General features: G+C 51.5%; 2 protein-coding genes across 5 annotated transcripts in view; one reads left to right on the forward strand and one right to left on the reverse strand.

Moving 5' to 3' along the window:
* Positions 1 to 19,233, forward strand: part of PSMG4 (proteasome assembly chaperone 4) — a 44,884-nt gene that overhangs the window by 8,635 nt on the left and 17,016 nt on the right. Inside the window, exon 3 of one of the 2 annotated variants that reach the window (XM_003272210.3) lies at positions 11 to 209. The exons of the other annotated variant lie outside the window; for it this stretch is intronic. Within the exon in view, the coding sequence (XP_003272258.1) occupies positions 11 to 132 (122 nt within the window). The 3' untranslated portion in view covers positions 133 to 209. Of the gene's footprint in view, positions 1 to 10; positions 210 to 19,233 lie in introns of those variants that run through there. 2 annotated transcript variants of the gene reach the window in all.
* Positions 1,405 to 19,233, reverse strand: part of SLC22A23 (solute carrier family 22 member 23) — a 186,495-nt gene continuing 168,666 nt past the window's right edge. The window contains exons 8-11 of one of the 3 annotated variants that reach the window (XM_030817249.1): positions 17,750 to 17,782; positions 17,606 to 17,629; positions 16,523 to 16,646; positions 1,405 to 5,810 (exon numbers count right to left, since the gene is read on the reverse strand). In XM_030817249.1, the coding sequence (XP_030673109.1) occupies positions 5,453 to 5,810; positions 16,523 to 16,646; positions 17,606 to 17,629; positions 17,750 to 17,782 (539 nt within the window). In that variant the 3' untranslated portion in view covers positions 1,405 to 5,452. The other 2 variants (XM_012508891.2, XM_030817248.1) reach the window with 2 other exon arrangements.

Genomic DNA, 19,233 nt, shown 5'->3' on the forward strand with positions numbered 1-19,233 from the left:
CTCTTTCTAGCCAGGAAGACCAACAAACAGGTGTTTGTCAGCTATAACCTTCAAAACACAGACAGTAACTTCGCATTACTTGTAGAAAACAGGATCAAGGAAGAGATGGAGGCTTTCCCCGAAAAGTTCTAGCTGAGTGGCAGAAGTGAGAATTTGTAAACTTATGTACAATGTACATGTAAATAAATGGATTGAATTTCAGTTTGTCATCAGGCCGCGTTCCCGTTTTGTTTTTAAGGGGTTAATCTTTTGAGCTTCCTTCTCAGCAGTGTGTGGGCCAAAAGGCTAATACTGACCCACCTGCTGAAGGAGAGGCAAAGTGGGCAGTATACACTTCCTCATTTGGCTGTGAGTGATAGAGGGATGAAATGGGATTTTTGTTGGGATTGAAGGCTGTAATCTAACCTAAGAGTTTCCATCAGACATGACTGCTATGTGCATCCTCAGTTAGAATTAAAGCGATGTATAAAGATGCTTTAGGTTTGTGTGTGCATTCCTCAGAATTCTGCCTTGTGAATTGATGCATTTATCTCCTTCTCATTGCAGTGAAACCCCAGGGCACTTCTCTTCTTGCTGTGTTCTCCCTAAACCCTTCCTCTGGGCACTCCTTTTTTGCTATGTTCTCTTTTGGGCCTACATTTGAGCACCTCCCTACATTGCCCCATTACTACATTTGTGGTCTTGTGAAGTCTGACTTCTCTAGGCTCTGTCTCCTCATCTATAAAGTTGGAGTAATCCCCACCTTGATGGGTTCTTTTTAGGATTTAAGCAGGTAGGTAGAAACGCTTTGCAAACTATAAGTGCCATGGCACTTAGATGTCAATTATAGTTTGATCTCCTTCCTTTTTATGGATTCAGAGGCTTCAGGTCCATCTTTCTCTTCCTGTTATTTCATCATCTTCCCTTCTCCCCTCTCTTCTATCCCAAATCCAGAGTACCTCAGGTACCTGCTTTGGTCATTTGTACTCCTTAGCCTTTAATCTTTAATACTACCACTTGAAGTGGGTTCCAGTCTTGGGCCTTCTCCAGAGGTTCAGATGGTCTGGGGCCCAGGCTTTGGCAGGATTGAAAGCTCCCCTGGTGCCTCCGTGCAGGCAAGGTTGAGGACCACTAGCAAAGAACTTTCTAATCTTTAGGGTCCGTCTGAACCCTTTTTGTTCATCCAGAGGCAAAAGTCTTGCATTGAGCCAGCAGCAGGCAGGTGAAGGTAGTGACCCTGGCCAGGATGGAAAGGCATGTCAGAGGAGGAGTGCGTCTGTGGTTCCAGGTGCTTCCCTCCTTTGCGGACTTTCCGTGCTAACCTCCAGGCCCCGGCCAGCCTCATTGCAGCTTGCAAAGCTGAGTGGACACTTCTCTAGGAATATAATAGCAAGTGACACAAAATCAGGGCTATGGAGAGAAGAGTTTGGTATAAATACTTTATTAAAGAAATATTGTCATTTTCGTTAAAAAATACTACATTAGAGAAGACAGTTTTGGGTTACCAGTCTTTCCTCACAGAATCACAGTGTAAGATATTCATTTCTTGACGTCTCTAGGAACCTTCAGGCCACGGATCAGCAGAACATAAACGAACAAGGGAAAAAAATTCCTCTTAATTTTACTGATGGCCCCCCTGTCTCTCAGGTGGTCTGAGAGTGGCACTTGGTAAACAGTTTGTGTTTGATCCAGCCTCTGCCTCTGACTACCTTTAAGACCAGGACTCGAAGCAGAGTGAGAGGCCTCCCTCCACCCACCTCGGGGCGAGTGAAGACACAGCTTACAGAGGCGTTAAAAGTAGTGACGCAGCGAGGTCTGAATGAACACGGACGATTTTATTACTCATCATTAATGGTAGTGAAATGCCCTTCGGTGGATACCATCAGGTGAGGTAGGGAGGACATTCCAGAGGAAATCCGTTAATGGGGCAACATTTTTATTTCTGTACATTTACATACAAATTTTCCCCAAAGGTACAACAGATGCAACACCATGCAGACACACAGCTGTGAGCGACAGTTCAGAACTCAGCGTAAGCTTGTGCTATGAACGAGCACCGTCAGAGAATCCCCACCCACACGTACAGAAACAGTTTTTATATTACAACCTCAAGGACAGAGGGAGGGAAGTGTTCACCGCTAGACATGACACACCATACTGCTTTTCCAAAGCACACGGGACGTGAAAGCGAGGTGGTGCCTTCTAGACGAGAGGACAGTTGTAGTGTGGGCCTCCCCCGCGTATGCGATACCTCGGGCCGGGCGGTATGATGTCACAGGCCCACTTATGGCACTTCCAGTTTGGGATTGCTCATTTGGCTCTAGGAAGTGGTGGTGTCTGAGTGCGATACTTCGCTGACGATGCTTTTGTTTTCTTTCTGTTCTGTAGCCAAACCACTTTACCAGCCCATCTTCTAGATGCAGGTGATCTTACTCTCGGTAAACAAAAACATTTAAACCTTTTTCCTGTTACTCTTGGGTGGTAATAATTAGGGTATTTGATAAGAGTTTGACTTCAGGAAAAGAACAAAGTGAAGAAATGTTCAGCTCCGTCTCAGGTGTTCACATTTGTGCATAACTTTTATTGAAAGGCTGACAGAGTAGGCTAGCAGAACGCAGGGGTGTGTGGAGGAGAGTAGCAGGGGGTGGGAGGGTCAAGTTGAAACAGTGGGTGCCTGCGAAGGGCCTCCCTATTAGCCAGGAAGGGAACAGGACAGAGGGGTTCAAGCGTGACAGGCTGTGCTGGGAAGTGGGCAGCCGTAGCAGCCTCCCCTGCCGAGCGCGGCGGGCCCAGCTGCGTATCAGGCTTGGGTGGGTCCTGCCACCTTGCTCACTCGCTACCAGGTTTCCCGGGGCTGTGCTCACAGGGAAGTGTGGCTGCTCCGGCAACATTTCATAAAGGTGTTCCTCGACAGCTTCAGATACCCCGCCACAGAACAGGCACCCAGCCTCCTCCGGAGGCTGCCCTGGGAGGACAGCTGTGGGACCGCCTTACTGGCTGAGAGACATCACCCGCTGACCGTCAGCAAGTCAGCCTCACTCACATCCGCTGGTCCCAAGAGCCCAGGCCTCAAAGCTAGCCTCTTTTCCAGTCATTGACGGATGAGTCCCGACGGCTGAAGTGCTGAGCACTGTCTTCGTTGGACCAGTTTTTTATTGTCGTTTGAGGTGGAAATCGGAGATCATGACTAGAAGAGCGTGAGTGCTGTCCCTTTTGCCACCAATTTCCTAGAGATTTTGGGTAGCACTCTACAGCTTCAGTTTCCAAAAAAAAAAGTTTACACGACCAGTGTGAGACTGCTCGCAACTTTCATCACTTAGCATACTCTTCCACAACACAGTACAGTAAGTGGACTGCAGGGTGGCCTGGTGCTGAGGGCGATGGGTGCAGACGTACACCTGTCCAGGTGCAGGCTCAGGGGCCCCGCTGGATCCTTCCCACCTTCCCCAGCTGCCTACTGGCCTGGCTACTGGATAGGTCCTATTCTGTACACAATGGGGGTTTGTTGACAGGTGGCTTTGTAGCAAGTACTCCAAAAAAGGTAAAAGGAATTTCACAAGTTTGGCACGCAAAGGCTGCACAGATCTAAAGAAAGGCCTTTGTAAAGGTGAATGCAAACTAATGTTGAAACATGGAAATGTGACTTTAAAAAAGAAGGAAGGTGAAGATGAGCTGGACGTGGAGCAAGTGGAGGCTGGCCAGACAGCCTCCCTTCCTGGGTATCTCAAGATCCCAGGTGTCAGTGTGGTCCAGCCACTGGAAACACGTGGCTATGAGTCTGCTTGCCCCTTGCTGTGTCTTTACACATCACCAGGCTCCTGATGTGTGGACCGCATGTGGAGGAGACATGAGTGGAGACAGCAAGCAGCAGGCCGGGTGGAAAGCTGGAAAGGGAGAAGGTCAACCCCTTTTCTGCCCTGTGAATTCTAGCAACTGTCGGTTGGAAGTCACTTTATTGTCACCCACGCCCGAGACCACAATTTCCCTGGAAGGACACAGCCCATGGCAAAGACATGCTTCGAGAAGGGATGAGTTGGACAATCCCAGTAAGAAGCCAGGCTGTCCAGAAAAGCTGGTGCCCAAGTTGCTACAAAGTGGTGCCTACCCTTGCCAAGGAGGCTGTCTCTGAGTGGCCTTGGGTGTCCTACAAGTTTCCTCCGAAAATGCCAAGAGTAAACCTCCACTTTCTGGGGTGAAACGAGGAACACGAAGAGACCCTTGGAGGTCGAGGCACGGGCAGCGTTGAGCTTTGGTGAGTTATTGCTTTCTTTCAATTTGTCTTGATGCCTTCGAAAGGCTGGAGGTCATTTGGACTCACCTATGAGGAATCTCCGCTCCCTGCCCGAAGCTCCGCCTCTGTGCTAAGCGAGTGACTGAAAGCAGGAAGCTGGCCCAGGAAGGTGGGTGCGAGGGGGCCCAGCTCCTGCAGGTGCTCCCTGGAGTGATGTCTGAGGTGACGGCCATCCAAGCTGGTGATCTTCTTCATGGTGTGTGCTCGAGGTGTGGGTGACGGGCGCGTGTGTGTGGAGGGCAGCCCCCCTTCTGTGGATTTGCCTCTGCCATCTTTTTGAGTTATTTTCTAATTGTAGCTTAGAAAGTAGCCATGTTTTTAAGTAGTGCTGGCACAAGAGCTGGCTGTGCACAAGGGACTTTTCTGCTGGAGCCAATCTGGGAGAGGAGGAATAAAAACGAGCACATCTCAGGCCTCGACGCATGTGTTACCTATGTACTCACAAAGCTGTGGCGATATGACCGCTGCTCAATTAAGATTTCTGGTGAAACGTTTAAGCTTTTTCTCCAAGAGCTTCCAGCATCAAGTACAAAAGGATGATCCTGAAGGAAAGATGAAGCTGGTTTTAATGGCGTCTGTGAGCTGCTTTTCCTGCACACGGAACAGAAGCTCTTACATTACAAACAGAAAGGGGAAAAGGACCTTAAAAAACCATACACAGATTCTCTAGCAAAAGCCAAATTCATGTACATTTCACTCTGTCTAAAATGCAGTCCCGGAAACGCTCCATGGTCCTGTCCTGCCTCTGCACACAGGCAGGCAGCCTGGGGGCCTCCTGGGTGCTGCCAGGAGCCATGTCCCATCTCCCCAGAGGGACCGGCTGCGGCCGTGGTCACTGCAGCATCTTCCCAGAGCGACTGCGTCTTGCTGCCGAGGGAGGTGATTCCATCTGTGATCAGTGAGAGGGAGAGGGAATAAAGTGCTTCTCGTAAAAATGACCAAAATAAATACACACATTTAATGGCAGAAAAGAAAGTCTTGGAAGGGTTATTTCCAAAGAGTTTGTCTCCTCCGACCCGCGCTCCTTGGACTTTTGGAAAGACAGGATTTCCCCACACCAGTTGAGAGGCTCAGCTTGGCTGGGGCAGCTTTCCCACCCCTGGCTACGTGTTCGGTCCCTGGTCTGTAAACCTGTGCCCAAGCTGCCCCAGACCCTGGAGGCCCCGGGTTCTGTAGGCTAGGCTACATGGCCTTCATGCCGTTGGCTGTGGCACCCTCGGGCAGTGTGTCGCCCACGGTTGCGGCATCGTGGAGGCCCGAGTAGTCCTTGAGCTCGGCGTTGGTCAGCAGCAGTGGCTGCTCCCCCTTCTTATGTGGCAGCAGCGGCTGGCGCGTGTAGTGCTCCCCGTTGGAGATGTTCTCGGGCAGGTTCTGGTCCCTGCTCTCGGGCAGCAGGAGGATGCAGATGATGCAGATGAGCGTGCAGCAGGCAAAGATGATGTGGTGCAGGAAGTAGCCTTTCTGGTTGTGCAGCTCGATGATGGGTGCCGTCAGCATGCCGAAGCCCGCGCTGGCCAGCACCAGCCCCAGCCCGCCGCACCTGCAGGGGGAGGGAAGCACAGGGAGAGCTGCCGTGGCCTAGCGGGCCGGATCCCGGGAGAGCTCTGGGTGGACCAGCAAGCCACCTTTGCAGGGGCCCTGCTGCCCTGGGCACTGCCCAGTATACCCCGACCTCACACATCCTGTATCACCAGCACCCCAGCTCCCCGACCTCACACATTCTGTGTCACCAGCACCCCGGCTCCCCAACCTCACATATCCCGTATCACCAGTACCCCCACTCCCCGACCTCACACATCCCGTATCACCAGCACCCCGGCTGTATCTGTACAGGGCCACTCTAAGGCAGTGACTGTTTCTCCTCATCAATTCAAGAGCTTTTACTTATCTTTTTTTTAATCTGTTTCCTATTTTTATTGTTTTTTCAGGGCTGGGGGACCATGAGAACTTTATTTTGAAAGGTAGCTTTATATAATACTACTGTAAATGGGAAGCCGGTATTACTTGCCATAAGTAATATACAAGGACAAACAAAAGGGAATGAAATTATGCCATTTCCCCCAAGGCCTGGGGGATTACCAAGGGTTAAAGAGGGTACTAAGGACATATCAGCACAAACAGAGACTTTCTCTTTGTCATAACTAGAGAGATTGCAAGATACTTTAAAAGAGTAGTTTCCTCACGGTGAGTTGGTGGCCCACGTGTCTCCCAAAATTGCTCACATACCACCATTGGAAACGGTCCCATCTCTGAGGATTGTGCCTGAACGGTCCCCCAAATGAAGCTGTGCACTGACAGAGAGGAACTCACTGCAGCTCTGAGCTCAGGACAACCAAAGTCCAGAAGGCCAGCCATTGATCTCCACTCCCTGCCTTGTATGGGAGCAGCCAAGAGTCCCAGGGATTAGTAGGTAAACAAAACTTACAGAACCCCTATCCCTCAAGCCTTTCCACTTTGACCTAAAAACACTATTGGGACAAAGGTGTTCTGTGGCCCCTGAGAAAGCAGTGCTGTGCCAGGCTGCAGTGGGACTGTGGGGCTCAGATGACAGGCCAGGTTAGAGAAGGCTGCCTGGTCCCCAGTTCTGGGGCCTCATTGAAGGGGGCAGGCAGAGGTGGCCTTGTCTCGAGGAAGGGGGAGTGGAGTTGTCTGCCTCGCTCCACGGCAGCAGGCAGAGTGGTCCTTTGGTTTGGGGAAGCTTTCTAATGGGGCTGCTCAATTGTGAGGCACCCCCTTGAAGTGAAGAGACCTTTGTCCTTGGAACTGCTGAGGCTGAGTGGGCTGAAAGGGAGGTCCCTGCAACAGGTAGGAGGCAGGTAGATAACTCCAGCTCTTGACTAGTCTGTGGTTCTCTTGGTTGGCACTGTATGTAGCTCCTAACTCACCAAAAGACTGTCCTACAAGGTCACAAGATACAAGATCAACATACAAAAGTCAATTATATGTCTACATGCTAGCAACACCCAAAAATGAAGTTAAGAAAATTCCATTCACAATAACATCCAATGAATAAAATGTTTAGAAATAAATGAATGCAAGACTTGTATGCTGAAAAAGATAAAACATTGCTGAGAGAAAATTAAAAAGATTAAATGGAGTGACATTCCATGTTCATGAATTAGAAGACTAAATATTATAAAGATGGTAATTTTTCCCAAATTGATCTATACATTCCACATAATCCTATCAAAATTCCAGGTGACTTTTTTTTTTCTTTAGAAAACAGCCGATCCTAAAATTTATGTGGAAATGCAAAAGACTCAGAGTAGTCAAAAACAATTTTGGAAAAGAACAAAGTTAGAAGGCTTGCCTTCCCAGTTTCAAAACTTATAAAGCCGTACTACCTAAGGCAGTGTGGTGTTGGTGTATGTATCAATAGATCAATGGAACAGAACTGGGAGTTCAGAAACCTTCACATTTATGGTCAACTGACTGTAGATGGAGGCAAATCCAGTGAGGGGGAAGGGATCGTTTTTTCAACAGGTGGTACTGGGACAACAGGATATACACGTGCAAAAGAATGATGTTGGGCCTGGCGCGGTGGCTCACGCTTGTAATCCCAGCACTTTGGGAGGCCGAGGCGGGTAGATCACCTGAGGTCAGGAGTTCAAGACCAGCCTGGCCAACATGGTGAAACCCCATCTCTACTAAAATACAAAACTTAGCTGGGCGTAGTGGTGGGCACCTGTAATCCCAGCTACTCGGGAGGCTGAGGCAGGAGAATTGCTTGAACCTGGGAGGTGGAGGTTGCACTGAGCCGAGTACCTGCCATTGCACTCTAGCCTGGGCGACAGAGCGAGACTCCGTCTCCCAAAAAAAAGGGCAAATGTGTAGAGGCAGAAAGCAGATTCATGGTAGCCTGGGGCTGGGAGTAGGGATCGACCTCAGAGGAGGACAAAGGGATTTTGTGGGGAGAAAGAAATGTTCTATAACTGCATTGTGGCAATGGTTGCATGGCCCTGTCAATTTACCAAAAGTCATTGAATTGTTCACTTAAAATGGATGAATTTCATGGTCCTGTAAATTAGGCCTCAATAAAGCTGTTTAAAAAAAAAAAACTATTCCTGCCGTGGGGGCTGGGCTGCCTGCTGGTACAAATTTCCAAAGCGTTTAGTTCTGGGCGGGCGCCCAGGCCTTGCCTCCTCTTTCCAGGAACTCAACAGACCGGCCATGACACCCCTTTCCACCGCCACCTGCAGCCAGGGTTTCTGCTCCACTCTGCCCGCTGTGGCACTGAGCAGCACTGAGCGGCAGCTCCCTTGTGCTGGGGTCTCCCCGGGCTTTGCTGCTCAGGATGGGGAGAGCTTCCCTGCCTTTGTGACGTGCTGCCTGCTCCCACAGACCCTCTCAGACTGTCCTGGGTTTACATGGGGGGACATGAATGGAGGAGGCTTGGGTAGGGGTGACCTGGGCAGGGAGGATGGCAGTCCCAGGGGGTTCCCAGGTGGCCCTCATAAGCCAGATACACACAGGTCTATGCCAGTAAGATTTGCAGATTTGGAGCCTTTTTCTCAGAATGCAGTGGAAGAATGGTGATTGTGTGTGTGTGTGTGTGTGTGTGTGTGTGTGTGTGTGTGTGTGTGTGTGTTGGGGGTTTTTGTCCTGTTCTATAACAAAAGAATAGAAGACACTTCTCTCTCCCTTCTCTCCCTCTAATGTAGAAACGGCTGCCTCTCTAGGTTACAGTCCACCCATCTGCATCTACCATGGGCACAGGGCTTGGGGGCACAAGGGCAGCCTTGCCAGGCTTGCAGCCCTAGGGGATAGAATCGCTGGATTCTTCCCTTTCCCAGCTCCTTCCTGTCCAGCCCATGACCAAGTCCTCAGGGCCTCCACTCCAGGCCGCCTGGGTCTGCGCTCCTCCCTGGCGCATCTTCTGTACCCCCTGGACTTTGTTTCCTCACCACTGCCAAACCGATTTTCCTAGAACACAGAGCTGCTAATGTCACCTGGCTGCTCAGAGTCCTCCAATGGCTCCCTCCTGCCTGCAGGGTGAGGCACAGGTCCTGGGGGCCCCACCTCTTCCTCCTGTCCTCTCCCTTTCAGTCCCAATACTCATGGCACCGGGGTCCCTCAGCTCTGTCTGGTGCTCGCTCTGTGAGGCTGGCCTACGCTGGCTCAGCCAAGCTCCCACAGGCTACCTGGGTAGGGCGCCATCTGTGCAGTTCTAGAGGAAGGAGATGCCTTCCGGTACAGGGGCTTCGTTAATGTTTATTCCATTAGATGATTGTCAAGACCGGGGCATCAGCCATTAGCCTCCAAGCCTTGAGTAAACCCACATACAAAGAACCAGCCCAAAGTGAGCTATAGAACAGACTTTTGCTGCCACAAAGGTGCGAGTGCCGTGGCTGGGAGCAGGAGTTCTGGAGCCCATGAGCCTGGGCTAGAATCCTAGCCGCCTGCCCACCAGCTTCACCTCCTGAAGCCTCGGTCTGCGTCTATAAAACGGGGATGAGAAAAGCTCCGACATCCAAGTGCGATGGAGGTTAAAGCACGAATGTGACTAGCATGGGGACGGGAAGATCCGTGGGTTGATTGGTTCCAGGTGGCATCCATTGAGTGCCAGGGAGGGGCCACCCAAGTTTTTCAGGGTCTAGGGGGCAGCTGGGTGTAGGAGGAACCACAGCTGGAGAGGTTCAAGAACTGGGAGGCGAACAGGATGAGCCTCTCCCGTGGGCCTAAAGCCTCCAGGCATGACATGGAGTCCTAAAAGTTGGCAGAGGGGGCTGTGCCACTGGGACCCTTCTCCTCCACCCTGGCCTTCCTCTCAGTGAGGCACCAAGTTCTGCAAACACTGTCTCCTCAAGCTGCTTCACACCCGCCCACCCTCACCCTTCCAGGAACCTCTGATCCTGCTCCGGGAGCCCTAGGAATCCTGCCTCACCTCCTGGCTGCTGTGCACTTGCCAAACACGCATCCCCTCTAGAGCCACTATGTGTGGGGCTCCAGGCCACACCCTGGGAATCCCCAGTCCCAGCCACCCTCTGAGTCCAGACTGAGCAGGCTCTCTTGGGCGCTCCCCCGGCATCCTCAGGGCACTTGTGTAGCCTAAAGACACATTTGCGTTGCGTGTCTGTGTGTCTCTAATAGACACCAGATGTTTCCAGGGCAGGGCCAGGCTCCGTGTGCTGTCCCCAGCACCTGCCCAGCCACTGAGACCTGGCTGGCACCTGGGCATCTACTCAGTGCTATAGTCGGATTTCTAGAGTGGCCCCAGTAATTCCCACCCTTGAGTGTGTGCTGGGCCTCAAGGTACAAGGTACAATTAACTTAATTTTTAGCAATCAAATTTACAGCCAGGATAGTGAGATGTTCCTTCCACAAGGTTCCAAAAGGCGGATTCTAGCAGACTCTTGCTAGCTTTGATGAAGCGAGCTGCCTTGTGACCGTGGTCCCTATGGCCAACGGCCAGCGAGGAACTGAGGCTGCCAGCCCCACAGCCCGTGAGGAAAGAGCCTACCAGTGCCTGACTTGGTTCAGTGGTGGACCCTACCCACTGATGGTAGCCTCTGAGAGACCTGGAGCAGAGGACCCAGCCAGGCCGTGCCCAGACTCTGGAGCCATGGAAACCATGAGATAGTAGATGCTTGCTACTTCAGGCCCCTATGTTTTGGAGCGAATGGTTATGCAGCAATAGAAAACCAAGATAGTCGGTGAGTGACAGATTCCCCTGCCTTACCCACGGAGGGAGACTGACAGCCACCTGTCATGTAGGCTGTGAACAGGCATCAGCACTTCATATTAGAAAGCCCTTCCCAGGGAGAGGCTGAAAGAGTTGCAGGAATAGCCACACCACTGTGCTTCTGGGCCTCAAGGGGATAAGGATGAGGAAGAGCAAGAATTTGGGAGATGTCTCCCAGATACTCACACTCTTCCCAGGCTGAGGGTCCCAGACCACCGTTCAAAGACACTCTGCGTCTTTCTGTCAGTATTTGTTCATGTGCCTGTCACCTTACTAGTCTCTGAGCCCTTCAAGGGCAAGAATTATTTTCTGGGACATCAACAGGCACGTGTTGTTTGTGTTTAATAAGTACTGGATGCTTGCGGATCACACTGGCTTCCTGGATAGGAAGGTCAGCTCACCCAGATGAATGGGACAGGTAAAATATAGATGACCACTGCAATGAGCAATAAGATCAAATCCTTCTGTAAGATGAAGACTGAACACCTAAAATAGCCAATTAAGTCTTTCTGGTAGATCTGGCTCTTTCAGGAAGCCACAGGGCATATCAGATGCTAGGGATAATGGACATGATTTTAATGGGGACAGCATTTTCTCGGAAACCTCCCAGGTTTCTGCCTGACCTTCCCGGCACTAAATGTGGTCGGCACTGACAAGCAGCGAGAGGACTCCCCTTACACGGGAGTCACATACAGGAGGGCAGGGTACAGACCCCCAGGAGGGGTGGGCACAGGGCCACTGTTAAAGAGCAAACTGCATGGAACAAAAGCCTTGCATTGTGCCTGGTGAAGCAGATCATACTGATTTACCTTGTTAACTGTGCCAAATGAAATATTTAATTTGCAGATCATTAGAAAAGTGTCTACGTTATATGTATATGTGTATACATAATATGCAACAAATGTACACCTGCATATATAATATGGAATATGTCTTTTTTTTTTTTTTTTTTCTGTGGAAGCAATTCTCTGGTTTTCTATCAACGATTCCTTGACATGGCTGGGCATGGTGGCTCATGTGCCTGTAATCCCAGCACTTTGGGAGGCCGAGACGGGCAGATAACGAGGTCAGGAGATCGAGATCATTGTGGCCAACATGGTGAAACCCCGTCTCTACTAAAAATACAAAAATTAGCTGGGCGTGGTGGTGGGCACCTGTAATCCCAGCTACCTGGGAGGCTGAGGCAGGAGAATCGCTTGAACCAGGGAGTTGGAGGTTGCAGTGAGCCGAGATCACGCCACTGCATTCCAGCCTGGCAACAGAGCAAGACTCCGTCTCAAAAAAAAAAAAGATTCCTTGACATTATTCAGTAAGATTAGGAAAAATTTTGGCAGAAGTTGGTATGCCATTTTTGGCTTTTTTTTTCTCTCTTGAAATCTCAGATTAGAGAAAGAGATTGTTACATCCTTGGTTTTAAGGTGTTGGGTTCCTTTCCTGCCCCTGAAATGTGGGCTCTGCCAGTGCCTTTTCTGCTTTTCTCTAGGTTGTCACTAGAGGGCAGCATACACCCGTGTTTACAAGTCAGAGCTGCTTGATTTATGGACTGGAGAAACGAGGGCACGCAGTGCCTCCTGGTGCTTTAGGAGCACAAAATTGTAATATCCACGGGATATCTTTATTTTACTAGCAATAGGATCTCAATAAGGTAGGAAGACTGATATGCAGGCCGACTTCTTATTAGAAATGGCAAACGTCATTGAATTAAGGATTCCAGAATCAAATTGCTGTTAGCCATGTGAACGTTACCATCTCGCATTGAAACACCGGAGGCGATTCTCCCATTCCAGCTCCTCTTTTATATTACTTAATGTGACTTGACTACATTTCTGTGAAGTCAAGGATGAGCAAATATTTGTACCATTTTTTACAGAAATAAATACAACTGCTGAAGATACCCAGCGAAGAATAACATGAACTGTCCTATGCTGAGGCCAGGCCCTTTGTACATGGTCTCCATTCTCCATCCCCGCCTAACAAGGTGCCTGTAGTCAGTTTTATTTTAAGACAAGGACACTAAAGCCAGCCAAGGGACTCGCCCAAGGCCACACAGGGAGGCGGCCTCAGGATCATGGGCAGTTCCGTCCGGCTCCTTCCCAGGCTCTGGGCCGTATGCTCAGCACCATTCCCTCATCCCGCCTGGCTCCTCAGTGCTCGCATGCCACAGGCGCTGCCGGCATGGGATGCATGCTGGCTTCCTGTCTGCTACTCACTACTTGTTTTCAGATGTCAGACATTTTTAAGACACAACTTTTTTTTTTTTTTTTTTTTTTTTGAGATGGAGTCTTGCTCTGTCACCCAGGCTGGAGTGCAGTGGTGCCCTCTCGGCTCACTGCAAGCACTGCTTTCCGGATTCACGCCATTCTCCTGCCTCAGCCTCCCGAGTAGCTGGGACTACAGGCGCCCGCCACCACACCCGGCTAATTTTTTGTATTTTTAGTAGAGACGGGGTTTCACCGTGTCAGCCAGGATGGTCTCCATCTCCTGACCTTGTGATCCGCCCACCAAAGTGCTGGGATTACAGGCGTGAGCCGCCATGCCCGGCCTTTAAGATACAACTTTTTAAAGAAGTTGAACAGACTCTGATACTCCCTTAACCCCAGGTCATCCTGGACCTCAGTGCCTATTCTTGAGGCAGCATTAGAGCGGAAGACAGATGTCAGGGAGTCGTCAGTCAGGGAGGGTCTCAGGGAGGCTCGTCCGACTTATGACCTAGAAAGGGCCAGGGCTGCCGGAGTGGGCAGAGCAGGAGAAAACAGGCGGCTGTCGTGATCACCAGCGCCTGCCTCCTCTCTCACCTGGACCCCTCCGTGAGGGCAAAGGAAGCCTCGGAGCCCACCTGGACCATCCAGATGGACAGTGGATAGAAAAGATCCGCCTAGGACCCCAGGCCACTTCTGCCCATGTCAAGCTGGGAGGTGGGCACAGTCAGATACACTTGCAAAGTCACCCAAGTCCCATAGTCTTACAAATGAATCTGAGGAGCTGTGCACTGCCTGATGAGAACCACCACCTGGCCTGGGCCTGAGCGGGTAACTGGTTCTGTCAACGTGAGGTCTGAACAGAATCTCATGAAACAATATTTAGTTAACTTGGTCTCTATCATCCTTGGGGCAATAGATTTCTGCAAGCCTTCATTGCTTTTTGTGGTGGAACAAGTATGAAAAGTATAAAAGCATTTTTTTGAGCTTCTTGCAGAAAATTTCACATCCTCATCTTTGCTTCCAGGCAGTCCATCCTGGCCCCTTATCCTTTGCTGCCAGAAGGCTTGTCTGTAATAGTGTCACAGGGAAAGGCTAGTTCTGTGCTAAGAAAGATGGAGCTCATGGGCCCCAGGCCATCCATCCCGGCTTATCTTGGATTTCTCTCTGTGAAGTAGGGGGATGGTAGGGGAGTCTACTTCCATCCTAGGGCCTCCATGGGAATTGTTGCTCAGTGCATTTGCAAGAAAGAGCTGTGGCCTCCCGACGGCGCGGGTGAAAAGGGTTCCCAGCGAGAAGAGGGATTTGTCAGGAACGTGAGACATTCTCCCAGCCTGGCCCAGGGACCCCCTTTGGACTTAATTTCCTTTCATCCTCTGCAGGCACAAAAACATCACCAAGGGTCACATATTTTTTCCAGTTTGTCATCTTGGCAAGCTGTATCTGAGAACATGTTTGTTGAATTTCTATCCCCACATCTTTCCAGGTTTGCATCAAAGAGGAAAAGCATACAGCATTTCCTTCCGTCTAGCTTGCTAAGCCAAATCTAACAGGGAATAATGATCCCTACCAACTGCCAAGAGTTAAGGGGTACCCGCTAGCCACCCCCTCCCCCAACAAAATATGCATAATCATGCAAAGGCTGCAAGAGGCCAGCTGGAAACCCAGAAGGTCTGACTGTGGCTTCTGGTCCATTGAAAGACTTGGCTTTGCTGTTTTGTTTGATAAAGGAGGGAAATTTCACTTTCCGTCCTTTAGACGGAGTGAGCCTGCGGTCGGGCTGAGGTATCTCGCAACTGCAAGATAAGTTCCTGACTCATCTCTCCCCTGTGGTTTATGCAGAAGGTAGGGACAGGATGAGTTCCTTGGTGCTTAATCATACAATGCCTTGGCATTTCTGTCCAGGTACCCAGTAGATATCAGGCTGGGCCTGTATGATACAGATCCAAGAGAATGAATCGAAGTGCGGACGTGAAGATGCTGCTGTTAGCATGGCTACTGGAAACATGGAAAGTGAGAAAGTCCACGGACCTGCCTACTTGCTCCCAGAGCCTTCCCCAGCTTAGCCTCCACATAGTCTGCCTTGGACTGGAGTGGCCGCTACTGGATTTTACCAAGGGTGTCATTATGCGGACACCCGGGTTTTGACTCACGGCTGAACTACTGCCCTTACTGTCAAGTTCTGTTTTACGAAGGCACATGCATGAGAAATGCTAATGATACTCCTTTAAGAAGTTCAGTGTGGTATAACTCAAGCTCCTCAGTAAGTCACAAACAGTGTAGGAAAATGACTGCAGCTGAGTGATGCCCTTTTAGTGGAGGCGTGCCTTTTTATTAACCTATAAGCATGGCAACAGTAAATGGCGTGTAGCGCCCATGAACCACGACCCAGGGACAGAGACAGCACCAGGAAGGGGTCAGCCTCACTTTCCCAACTAAAACAAAAGTGGCTAAGCACAAGTTAGTCACACCTTTTAGGGAGGTATGAAATGGCCACAGAATCCACGAGGGCGGGACTGTGCTGTTGTGTTTTCTGGGCCTAGTGTCTGGCGCGCAGCGGGCTCTCCATCCGTGTTTCTTACATGAGTCAGTGATCTCCCTCGCTGGGCTTTCTCTTTGGATTCATGACATCAGCTTCTCAGGTCAGTATTAAATAAGGCTCTTTTGGCCTGGCACGGTGGCTCACGCCTGTAATCCTAGCACTTTGGGAGGCCAGGGCAGGGGGCATCACCTGAGGTCAGGAGTTCGAGACCAGCCTGGCCAACCTGGTGAAACCGCGTCTCTACTAAAAATGCAGAAATTAGCCAGGCGTGGTGGTGCACACCTATAAACCCAGCTACTCGGGAGGCTGAGGTAGGAGAATCGCCTGAACCTGGGAGGCAGAGGTTGCAGTGAGCCAAGATCATGCCATTATACTCCAGGCTGGACAACAAGAGTGAAACTCCGTCTCGGCAGGGGGTGGGAGGGGGGTAGGCTCTTTCTACTTTTTAAAACATTTTGCAATGGCTGTGCTGTGAGGTCTCAGCAGAGTTGGCGGCACAGGTTCTGGTGGAAGCATGGCATAAATGATCCACTGAATTCCCCCCCCTTGCCAGACACTCAGACACTGATATATTTCCTGGGCCCCCAGTAGGTCCCTGTTCCCCCTTCCTCCTGCTGCTGCCTGGACAGGACCCCAGGGTCAGGTTCTCCGTGACTCTAGGGCACCTCGGGGTTGGGTACAACAGCCACCTCGGCTGTCAACCACGAAGCTGATGTGTCCAGAGCCAGAGACAGAACTGATGCTGGTTAATCCCACACCAGCCTGGAGCCAGGGACTCGTCTTTGATTTCCGAGAAGCCGGCGTCCCCCGGGGTGTCTCCCATGACCCACCTTATCACCGTCGGGGTGATCTCCGCACAGAAGAACACGCTGAGGCTCCCCACCGCATGGGAGGCGAACATGCCCACGATGGAAAACGCGATGGAAAATTTGTCCTTGACACTGTCACTCATCCCTGGGGGAAGGTCAGAAGAAGGTGGTGAGGGAAGAGGGGAAGGCAGGCCAGGGTGGGAGGGAGGCCTGGGGCTGCACAGCACAGCTCCTCCCCAATGTCCAGCATGCGGCATGGATGGGTATGCAGTTCCCTCTGGGGACCAAGCAGCACCTCAAGGACTAGAAGCCCAGAACCCCTGCAGTGGGTTTTGTGGGGCTTCTATGAGTCCCTGTGCGTCAAGCATGCTGGAGCTCATGGTGGCCTCTATTGGAATTCCTCAGCCGGGAGCCATGCCTGGTGGGAGGGCAGGCTGGCGTGTCCCTGGTGCCACAGCAACATCCCTCTGCCCTGGCCTGCGTTTGCTCCAGTCAGGTCTCATGTGCCCAACGTTGTGGGACAGGGTAGCTGAGTCAGGGTTGATTTAAGGAAACAAAAACTCAAGCCACAGAATTTATGGGCCCGGAAGGCAAGTGTTGAACCCATCAAGGCCCTCGTAAATGGCACCGGAGACCGACCTCGCACCAGGACAGTGTCTGGCACAGTGCACGGGCATGCTGTCAGGACCACACAGCTGGGGCTCAGCTCAGCTCCCCCAAGGCTGCATAGAGGGCAAGCGCTCCCCAGGGACACGGGCGAGGGCTGGGGCAGGCCAGGCGGGTGTAGCAGCAGCTTCGAGGTGCAGGGTGGCACTCTGCTGTCCCCATGGCTGGAGGGCAGCAAGCTTACATGAGTCAAAGGGGGACAGCGGCTTCCCCTGGCAGCACAGACAGCCGGGCCCCAGCACTCCCGGGCTTTCTCCCCCCACCCAGACGCTGTCCATAAGACAGAGCATGTTGGCGCTGGGCCAGGGCCTGTGCTGAGCCTGGTGCCAGGGGAAGGGGTGGGGGCATGCGTGCCAAGCAGCACACAAATAGGGAAGCACCAGTCGCTCCTTCTAGAGGCAAGAGGGAGAATACAAATGTATCCATATAGTGTCCAACCTACGGCCAACTTCAGCTGCAGTTCTTGGAGGGCAAGGGGGAGAAAGAGGAAATGGAAACCACACAGGTCTGTGAGTCTTCGAGAAAACACCCATTTAGATGTAATACAAGACGAGGAAGCACAGCCCCGCGCTTGGGACTCACCTGAGTCTGGGTGCTGGCTGTACTTTCCAATCACTGGGCCCGCGGACGTGATCGCACCCACACAGACAAGGGCCAAGCAAGAGAGAAGGGAGGAGAGAGCACATTAGGTGTGGAGTTAGCCTAGCGTGTTCCCGTGCGACTTGGTTCAAGCAAACTCCCTTCCGTGTCTGGGATGGCGCTGGCCGCCGGGGCAGTGGGATTCATACTGCACTAAACAGATCTTTTTGTTAGGAAGACAGGAGTGAGACCCTGCTGGCCTCAGAGCCTGAGGAGAAAATGGAACCTTCACAGTGAGACCCTAGCAGGTGCAAAAGGTGAGGTTCCTTGCATATAAAGTCACCCACAGGTCACTGCGGCCTGCACTCAAGCAGCGTGAAGCGCTGTGGGGCGCCCCTGCCAGCCCCAGCTGTGCTCCTCACGGCTGCTTGGTGTTCGCTTGGGGGTTCCTGTGCATTCCTGCTCAGGGCCAAAGGGGCATCGCAACACCCGGGGGCTGAGGCACCCTGCCACTTCCGTCCCAACTGTGTGAACAGGGCAGAGACTCCCTGGAAGGGCAGCTGGGGAACGGGGACGGAGGGAGACAGGCGCCACATGTGCATTCCATTAGCTAAGCCTAACGGCAGTCTCCCAGCAAGGTATAGTTTGCATAGGAACTGTCCAAGTTAGAAAGCTGCTCCTGACTTTGAAGTGAGCCATCTCTAATCCACGCTGCACAACAAGGCTGCTCTCATCTGGGTGTGGTGGACAGCCCTGGCGTCTAGTTCTGAGAGCCTGGGTTCCTTTTCCTTGTAAAGGCAGGGGAGCTCTGTGGGGTCGATGTTCCCACAGTGTCCTGAGCCTGTCCGAGGAGGACCGTGCCAGGGTGGGAGAAGAGGCTTATCAGTCCTGCCTATTCATGTCGCGCCCTGGGCCGGCCACGGAGGTGCTGTGGTGGTTTGTCCATACACGGGAGTGGGTATTTGTTGGTGAGGAGCTATACAGAGCTTGCTAGAAGGGCCAGACGGACTCTCTAGCTTTGTCTTATTTTTTTTTTGAGACGGAGTCTTGCTCTGTCACCCAGGCTGGAGTGCAGTGGCATGATCTCAGCTTATTGCAACCTCTGCCTCCCAAGTTCAGGCGATTCTTCTGCCTCAGCCTCCCAAGTAGCTGGGACTACAGGTGTGCACCACCAAGCCCAGCTAATTATTGTTTGTATATTTAGTAGAGATGGGGTTTCACTATATTGGTCAGGCCGGTTTGAACTCCTGACCTCATGATCTGACCGCCTCAGCCTCCCAAAGTGCTGGGATTACAGGCGTGAGCCACCGCATCTGGCCAGATTATTTTTAACTTTTACTGAGAAATTCTTTGGTCCAAAGAGAAGCTGATGAACTCGGGAACATCTGCTGAAAAGCAGGGCCCTAATGCAAGGGTGACAAAACAGATTTATTTCCCCCTTAATGTCACTCAAAAGAAACAATCCTTTGTTCTTCTTCGTCATGTGA

Source organism: Nomascus leucogenys, chromosome 8, assembly GCF_006542625.1.
Source record: "Nomascus leucogenys isolate Asia chromosome 8, Asia_NLE_v1, whole genome shotgun sequence".
In the NCBI taxonomy this organism is placed as follows: Eukaryota; Metazoa; Chordata; class Mammalia; order Primates; family Hylobatidae; genus Nomascus; species Nomascus leucogenys.